The sequence below is a fragment of the Anopheles ziemanni genome, chromosome 2 (genome assembly GCF_943734765.1).
Source record: "Anopheles ziemanni chromosome 2, idAnoZiCoDA_A2_x.2, whole genome shotgun sequence".
Classification (NCBI taxonomy): Eukaryota; Metazoa; Arthropoda; class Insecta; order Diptera; family Culicidae; genus Anopheles; species Anopheles ziemanni.
The window spans coordinates 29,133,958-29,143,461 of NC_080705.1; the positions used below are offsets into that span (position 1 = coordinate 29,133,958).

The 9,504-nt window shown below is 45.0% G+C and overlaps 1 protein-coding gene across 1 annotated transcript in view; it reads right to left on the reverse strand.

The window, feature by feature from the left end:
* Positions 1 to 7,810, reverse strand: part of LOC131294940 (LIM domain transcription factor LMO4) — a 29,498-nt gene extending 21,688 nt beyond the window's left edge. Inside the window, exons 1-2 of the mRNA XM_058322994.1 lie at positions 7,505 to 7,810; positions 7,276 to 7,429 (exon numbers count right to left, since the gene is read on the reverse strand). Coding sequence (XP_058178977.1) covers positions 7,276 to 7,429; positions 7,505 to 7,754 — 404 coding nt within the window. The 5' untranslated portion in view covers positions 7,755 to 7,810. The remainder of the gene's footprint in view (positions 1 to 7,275; positions 7,430 to 7,504) is intronic.
* Positions 7,811 to 9,504: the final 1,694 nt, after the last annotated feature.

Below are 9,504 nucleotides of genomic sequence, written 5' to 3' on the forward strand. Positions count from 1 at the left end.
GGGCTCGAAAAGGGCATCTTCACGCCACTGCATCGTCGTGACGAGCATGTTGCAGATTCTTTATCATACGGCTCGCGGGGTATTTGAACTAGGCAGGTCTTTATCGGTAACATAAACCCTGCATTCGCCGGGTCCATCCCATCCATCCCGAGGGATTAATTTAAACTCGATCGCGATTGCGAGCCACAGCAGAAAGCGCACATTATCAAATGCACATTGTTTTGAAGCTGAGATAACACTTTTAGTTTAAAAGAAACCCGATTGAATTTATTTTAACTCAACTTTAATATTAAAATTAAATTCTTCCCAACAATTTCCAGTGAATTAAGTTTGTATAAACGTTGAGAAACTCGTAAGCGAGAAGCGTGACATTTGTTTTACGAATGTTAAATAATGAAAGTAAGCTACCGAAACGCCCTTTACCTTTTCTTTTAGACCGCTTTTTTCTTGTTGGAGAACTGCAACTATTTCCTCGTTTTTCTTAAGCTTTCCAAAGCACCCAATCGATACCGAAAAACCGGTCCCACTGCCGGGCTGCTTTCGGGGTCCTGCTTGCGTCTGGGCCAAACAAACTTGTTCCTTCACGTTCCCTACTCCCTCCCCTTCCGCTCTCCCGTTGCTTCCTCCTCCATTTGGCATCGTGAAGGGTCAAGATTCAACTTCAGCCGACAGTCCGTTCATTAAGCGCACTGATTAGTGCTGTTTTAATTTGCGCAGTACGCTTCAACGTTCGTTCTTCCTCCGGTGGCGCTGGAACGCGGCTGGCCCTGGGAAGGCGAGAAAAACAAAAACAAAAAACCCCAAGCCACGAAAGAGAGCTCCCAAAAGGTCCGGAGGGATACGAGGGTTGAGCGCGTGTACACACAACATTGTAGCATCATTAGCACAAGAAGTCGCGGTACGATGTTGCCGGCCCGGAGTTGCGCCCATCAATCGGGTGCGGAAGGAACCGGGTCCGATTCGATCGTATCTGGACGGTTGGGTTTGCCGGTTTCTTCGGGGAGGGGGTGGGTGAAATATGATACCAATCACGCCGGAGACGGCGAGACCTCCTTCACCAAGCAAGGCAAGCAAGAAGCACCGGGAGCAGCATAACGATTGATTGATCGAAGTCCACGCAACGCGGTTGGCAGCTGAGCCATGTGACGGCCCAAAAGCAGTTTAAGCCATCATTAGCGAGCAGAGGTACCACTCCGATAGTTCCTTATCTCCGGTGCATCCGGTGCATCCCACGACGTTACACATCGAACAACGAAAAAGTACGCGAATGCAACACTTTTGCTAATGAAGGCGAAAAAAAAAGCCCGGAATGCCTCGAAGGGCAGGAGGTCACATAAATATATAGATTGATTTTGAATGCAGCTTCGTGCGCGAAGCGTGGGGTATGCAATTTGCCCGCCGCCCAGTTTCTTGCCTCCCCCAAGTGAGAAGGGATAGAAGGCAGGAGAGGGACAAAAAACGCGATACCTAATCACCTCTGATTACGAAACATTGTTCGGCCGGGTAATTGGTGGATCGGTCGGTGTGTGTGATTGGTTGCGTTAGTTAGTCGAGGGCAAGAAGCAGAAGAGAGTACCAAACGCGGGCAATTGCCCTCGAACTGGAGGAGCTAAGGTTTAAAAAAGTAGGGAAACGCACGAATCAATAAAACCGATGTGTAATTAGGGACTGCATTGTTGCACAGCGAGCCTGAGGGGTTGATGAGCAGCATTCAGGTGGAACTCCACGTCCAGCACCCGAAACCGCAATCGGACTCCGATCGGGCCCAGTTGTTGCATCGAATCGAAGCGAAGGCACAAAGAAGGGCAACACCGTTTCCACCACAATACGCATCTTGATTTGAGGAAAACGCAACCTCCCGGGTTTCGAAGTTCTTCACTGCGATGCGGCACAAATTAGACACACAAATCAATGTTCTCCGCTTCGAGTTCGGCTCAAGTTGGACGTTGGACGACATCTCCTGCCCTGACATCATTAGGGCAGGCGAGGTGAGCATATCATTAATCCTTCGTAAAAACAACGAGGAAAAAGGACGACGTAAAACAATTCATCTACGAAAAAAAAGGCTTCGTGACGTCATTAGGAGATAGAGGAACAACACATTGGTTGCGTTTTGTTTGAGACAATCAGGTCATTGCGATAGCAAAGTAAAGTTGATTAGGGGCAGGACAGGCGTTCTACAAAGCATACCGCTTACAGCACAAACGATGCTTCGCATAAAACCCCCTCTCCGGACGATCCGGGGGGGAACAAAGGGTGGTTTTGCGTTCGGGAGTTGATGAACTGCAATCAGCGCACGTATCGAATTTCGAAGGCCTCGAGAACAGTCAAACACACACACACAAGTTCACCCCTTGTATCAATCAGGGGGTTGCGGGACAGAGAAGGACGAAACATTTCGTTGATGAATTTCGCAGTAGCGAAAGAATGTAGTTGCTTGATTGAATGTGTTCGAGGTGGCGAAGCCTGTAACACACGGTAACACCGGTAGGAAAATAAATACTGAAGTTAAAAAAAAACCCCAACAGCCTTTATGGTGGCCACGCGTGCGTCCTGTTGTGAGCTACCTGCCTGCTCGCCCCGAGCCGACGGGCTGGCTGATGAATCATTTTGCCATTCGGAACTTTTCGAGTTCGTATTCGCGAGCCCCGAGCCTTGGGGGGGAACGGACGTTTGGTTCGTTACAAGCGGCCTGGACTGTTTCCTGCGGGGCATGCGGACGGTGACGGGGACGAGCGGTGGAGCGGTGCTAATGGAGTTGGCAATGGCGATGGAGGCCCTCACACACCGATTGACACTTCACCCCAAGGGAAGTCACGGTCCGGGGTCCGTCGTGGTCGGAAAACTCGCCTTGCTCGCAGGCACGCAATGCACGAGCCTATGCAGGGTGTTCCTGGGTGTTCCGTGGTCTGTCTGCACCGTTCGTCTTAGAGTCGTCGGCCGGTTGCGGCGGAAAGGGGAAAAAGACCGGTGGCACACCTACACACGCGCGCACACAGCCAAACGGTTCAAACGTACCAAGGAGACAACCGGTCTGAGAAAGTGCTTATGGAAAGCACTGCACCGTTTTCATTGTTGTCCGTGTGAATTGATAAGTTGAGAGCATAGAACAAATACAAACATATTATAAAACACTACTCAAGAGGAAGATTTATTTTAAACCTTTAATGTTGTGATTAAATTTAGAATATAATAAAATTACAAGATATTCATAAATTTGAATAGGCAAAGCTTTTTTAACACGTTAACTGTCGTGTCACCCAAAAAGCGGCGGACGGCAGCAATCTACATCAGCACTTTACACTAATGTATTAGTGCACTACCAGCAGTGAACCTTAATTTTTGCTTGAGTTTCTAAAAATGTGGATTTAATTAAATTTATAACAAACTTTGGACAAAAATGATTGTACTGAAAAACTTTACAGTGTAGCAGTCAACGTGTTAAACGCAATGCTCTGTTGCCAGAAAGATGCCTTTTTTTATAGAAATTTAAATTAAATATACGCTCCAAACATGAGGTAACGTTGTCAATAATAAAAGCTTATAATTGCAGCAAATATTTAACCATACCGAACACATCTGCGTTAGTAGAAAATAATTAGACTGAACCACACTCCAACTTATGATATCAATGAAAACAAAAAATAATGCAGATTTAAAAAGTTATTGAATCCTAATTAAACCAAATACTTCGTTCAAGAAGTTCGATGACACACTTAGCTATTAAACGGACAGTTTTAAAAACATCATCTTGGGCAGATTTACCCAGACAACTTTTCAACCAACGACGGCAAACTGTCTACGATCCTCAGAGCAGACCCTTTCTGCCAGCTCCAGATGGATCGCGTTTCGTGTGTTGCCTTTTCGTATAAGGCAAACGTGTGTGCGAGTGACTGTATGCCTTTCCCCCTAGCCGTTCGATTGCCAAGCCGTGCGAACCATAAAGGAAAGGCAACAGCAACAACAACAACCGCACTCACACACACACACGACCGAGCGACAGGCCAAGTGAGTGAGTTTCTAATTGACATTTTCTTAATTAAATTAGCAGTATTATGATTCAATTACTCCGCACTGCACTGCCGGCTTGCGACCGGGGGGGGGGCTGAGTACACCTCGAGCTTTTCCACCACCCCATGGGGGGATGGAACGCAACTCCCGGTACGGAAGCGAACGGAAAATTGCCAGGGAGAAAGAGAAACAGGGAGAGAGAAGAAAGAGAAGGATCTTTGTATGGTGTTTTGCACTCCGGCGCGTCTAGGATGTTATGAGCTTCGGCCGTAGGCAAAATCCAAAGCTGGAAGGATGGCCGGACGGCCGGTTCTTGGTCCGGTTTAGGATTAGCAGAATGTGTACGCAAACACGAGCCGTCTTCTAGCGCACAAACACGAACGAGCAAAGCTGGAGGGAAACCCTCCAGTCTCCTCCTAGAACGGACGATCTCGAACGGAAGAAGCGTGCGCTTCAGTGCTCGTCAATCTTCTTCGATCATAATTGTTGACCTCCGTTGGAAGAATAGAATGGACGACATTTAAACAGTGCATGAGAGAGAGAGTGTGTGCAGAAAAGTGTTCTACTTGGTCATCCCTTGCCATCTTGCCGTCGTCGTCTGTTGATGTCGTCTAATTGACATCCCTTTTTATTCGTCCTTCCGTTGCACAAAACCTGCCTGTCAACGTTCCAAAAACTAAGAAACACGCATAATTCTTAAAAGCGTCACGTGTCACTGGCCACAAATGGTGCAGTTGAGATAAGGGAAAACACACACACAAAAAAAAATACAGCCATAAACGCAACTCGGGTACTGCTATCCCGGTGCCATAATCTAATAAATGTCCACATCCTTCCACCAGGGCACGTTCATCTCAACGGTAGGGTGAGCCTTACGGCACGAGTCCAGAAGGACAGGAATACACTAACCGAGGGGATGGCCGGGCTTGGCACACAATTTCGTAATTAGCTCGATGGAGTAACGGACGTATGAGCGCGCTAGGCTTTCTTAATGGAAAAACAGGGGGAAAACATTACATTACCGCCGTTGACTGACTAGGGAGGTGGAGGAGAAACGGACGGGTGATTCGGACGCAATGCTCTCGAGGAGGACGCTACAAATGGAGGCACGCGTGTGGACTCATTGGCCGGCCGCGAGGGAATGATCACGTCCCAGTGCGTGGTGCATTGCGAACCCAAACTGGCGAGTTGGAAAATAAAATACTTTCGCTTGTAGTTTGTGCGAATAAAATGGAATTACGTCGCCATGAATCATGGCGAATCTCTTTCGGGTGGAAAACAATATGATGGTATGAGATTCAGGCGAAGGCACTGCAGGAGCATTACATTTATTGCAAATGTATATAGTTTTGTCAGGCAACGACAAAAATAATGCGAAGAAAATTGTAAGTGTAACAATAGGGCCTATTATGAAACTCGAACGTTAGAGAATTTCTGACTCAAACGTCACATTCGCGTTATCACTCATCTTCGAGTTTTCGTTCGGCTCCCGTTCGAGAATTTTTTTCTCGATCAAAGCAATCTGTCAAAAATGTGAGAAAAATTGCATTTCGGACAGGAACTCGAATTCAACAAATTTTTATTCGTAGGACTAGTGCTACAGAAAGTGCCAAAAAGTGCAATCGAAGTGACCGCACGGGAGTTCCAATAGTAAATTCCAATACATAAAATACGTTCGAGGTAAAATAAAGCGTTTGCATAATACGCAGGCATCTTTTCGCTTTAAATTGTAGAACAAATCACGCCAAACTCTTCAAAGATTTTCCATTGTTTACAAAATGCAACAGTCGATTCACATCAGTTTGACAGTTGCGCTTGGGAAAACAATCGACAACACAATAAATAGAATTGTTGTGTTACAGTCCAGTTTCATATTGCTATGCTTTAAAAGGTTTAAAAATTGATAATCCTAAAGTTAAACTGGAAACTAAATCAGCTAAAATGGAAAACCACGTAAAGGAAGCATTGGTAAAAATATACGTTTTCCTTAGGTTCAATCTTAGCCCGTCCCTAATCACGGCGCGAAAATTGCCCGACACGAGCGAATAAAAGTAACCCATTTTTTGCCAAAATATCCAACGCACGAACGAACTTGTTTGCCCGATCCGTCTAAATGTTATATGAACAGTTTGCTTAATGCTTTGCACTAAATATAAAGTAAAGAAATGTTAATTTCTTCTTGATCAAGAAAAATAAATCAAGAAGAATAAAATACGTAGTTGATGATAAAAAAAAACCTTGTCCAAAATTGAGCAATTGCGTTCGACCGCACACAGTGGTAGTTTCGTATTTTATAAACAATACGCGAATGAAGAGATAAACATACTTTACAGCTGCGAAGATAAGGTTCATATTACAAAAAGATTTTAATACGCCCTGCAAGTTGAATAGAATAGCATAAACATACAAATCAAACCTCTTCATACGGGCCAAATTTGAGACGGTTCATTGAAAAGACGCACTTGGCAGTGGCAAGCACTTAGACGACTTCTCGCTCAAAAATTGATCCATAATCATTCCGCACCGTGTAGAACCCTCGCATGTTGACGTTCTTTACTGACAAGCATATTGTTTAAAACAATCCCACCAACACGATGAAAAGAAACCTCTTAAGAACAATCTTACGCAGCGGAAACCGTCCATGCGGTTCGGCCCCGGGTACTGTTGGTATTATGAGTACGCTGCAGTTTCTTATGAGACCCACGTTTGCGGTTATAAAATACTCAATGGCGGTGGATTGTTCTTCGGGTAAGCAAAACTACGCCAGGAAAAAAATACCCCAAAAATCAGAGCCCAAGTTGGTGGGACTTGCCCGGGGAAACGGGAAGAAAGACGGCTGCCTGGCGGAACCGTATCAAATTTCGGTGCGTAGAGGCCACACCAGGCCAGACCAGGCATTATAATGTGCCCTTCGATGGGATTGGCTGGGATTTTTGTTTTCGTTTCACAAGAAAGTAAAAAAAACCCAAAGAAAAAAAACCCCAGAAGTTCATGCTGCCGGGATTAGGGCCGGCGATTATGGGATCAGCCACATTGGTCACAGTCAGTTTGGGCTGGACGAGGCGAAGGGGAAAAATCGTTGTTGTAGGAAGAACGAACGCCGGCTTTTGTTTTGCCACTTCATTAGGTTGTATAGAGAGGCAGGTGTTTGTTAACATTATTTTTAACACTCCTTCTGAGAGGTTTGTGTTTCTCAAGAGCTTCAAAATAGAACACTTTTGACCAAGAATCGGTTTCACCAAGAATGAACGATTGTGTACTAACCTCGAGTAGTCCGCTTTGCAGAGAATCATGCCGCTGCGCGTGTAGCAACTGGACCCGATATCGGCCAGCATCGCGCCACAGCACGAACACTTGAGGCAGGAGTTGTGCCAGTATCGGTCCAGCGCGTGCAGGAAGAAACGTTCCGTGATTTTGCCTGAGGGTGGAAAATGGAAAATTGTCAATAGGCCTCTCGTGGATCGCTCAACGTCTTTCGCTCGACAACACTTACCTCCACATCCCGCGCAGTGTTTCACCGGTCCGCCACCGTTACCACTGTTCATCTGGTGGAATCCCTGCTGGCCGTCCATCTGGCTGACCATCGAGTTGGGACCACCGCCACCACCGCCGCCACCGCCACCACCACCACCACCCCCGTGCCCATTGTGGTGCGGGGTTAGCTGGGGGTAGCTACCGGCATTGTCCGGGCTGGGCGAGTGCGGCGAGGATAGATCCGAGTACGGATGGTAGTGGGGATTCATTGCTATTGAGGCGGCCAGTTTGACGGCTTTTTGGTTTCGCGCTTGTCGTAACGGCGTTTTGGACGGCCGCAACAACAACACACGCGAATGGTGGGTTTAAAAAAAAGGGACTAAAACACACACAAAAACTAACCACGGAGGAACGCGGAGGTTCTCTGCAAACACACGCGCAATTTGGTCACTGAGCTACCTTTCTATGTAGGATGGTTTTCTTCACTTTTTTTTCTTCTTTTTTCAACTATAATTTTGAACCGCAGATTCTTATTTATTTGTTTGTTTCGAAACCGCGAGACTTGAAACGCTCAGAAGCTATTTTTGGTTCACTCAGAAGAGCATTTGTTTGGCATAAAACAGTTCACCGGTCCTGAAATTAGACAATTAATAAAAAATTAACATTGTACCATCATTATAATAAAAACAGTATAAAAATAAACATTTAAGGCCTGCCACAAAAAAAAATGCCTCATACAGACGAAAAAAAACACAACAATTTTCAAAATTAACAAAAGAAACGGTATTGTTTCCACTCCTCAATTTATCAAACCGGTCCCTTTTACCAAATGGTATCATCAGAAGGCCTATGTTCTTCCTTTTCGATACTTTGATCCTTACGATTTCCTAACGCTGTCCTACTATTTATAAATACTCTCCTATTTTTATCACTTTTCTTTCCCTTTCCATTACTAACCGCCAGTATATGGGTTTTGTTTTAGTTTACCCTTCCTATTCATCTTCAATTTGTGCTACTCATCCTATCCCACCTGAGCAATTGGACGAAATATCGATATTGTATTTTAGTCTTGGCAAACATGACTGAAAACACAACGTGTGCCGCACAGTGGAAACAATTGTAGCCATGTTGAAGCTATAATCAAACATATTTTTTTCTAAACTTAAGCTGAACAAAACGGTTTAAGCTAGTTTATGTGGAACTGGTTAACACCTTGCTTGAATTATTCCGAAAAAATAATATCAAAATTACTAAAAATAAAATAGCAATCAAAAACCAAAACCGACCTATTAAAAGACCTCTTTGTCGAACAATCAGAATGTTTGCGGTACAAACGCAAACCATCGGGAAGCAAATCTGCTTACTCGCATGCGAATGCAAACAAAATCACCAGATGGCCCCGCGGTGCCTAGACATTGCAAGCTGGCTTATCGTGCCGAAGAGGCAGATAAATTAAAAAAAAAAAAAAAAACGCTGCACCGCACAAACAACAGCTGTATCGCTGTGCACTTTTTTTTGTTGTACCCAGCAGTTCCGAGCGAAGGGGGAGATGCAACTGCTCGTGAAATGCAATTCTCCTTGTTGTTGTTTTTTTTGTTCACTCCATTTCTTATCGTTTCGTGTGTGTGCACAGTTGGGAAGCTATGTGATGGAAAAGCAGTTTTTTTCTACAGTGGACGGTTTATCATAGCTACCGAACACTCGAACGACACAGTGTCACCAATGGCCTCGAGAGGATATGCTCCCACTGAAAGATTCAGCGAAGGCGACGAACCTTTTATCAGCAGTTAACAATTAGCAGCAGCGCTTTTTGAAGCGTATGAATATTTCCACATCGGCGGATTGCAGAATTTATGATTTCAGGACATAATTAGTTCATCCCGGTATTTTTATACTTCTGATTGTCGGGCTACTCTTAATTGGTTCTTTGTTTACCTAACCCCATCCTTCCACCCATGGTTTTCATGCTTGTTTTACTTTTTTCACGACTGCTTTACACCACTTATGGTTCTTTTTCTC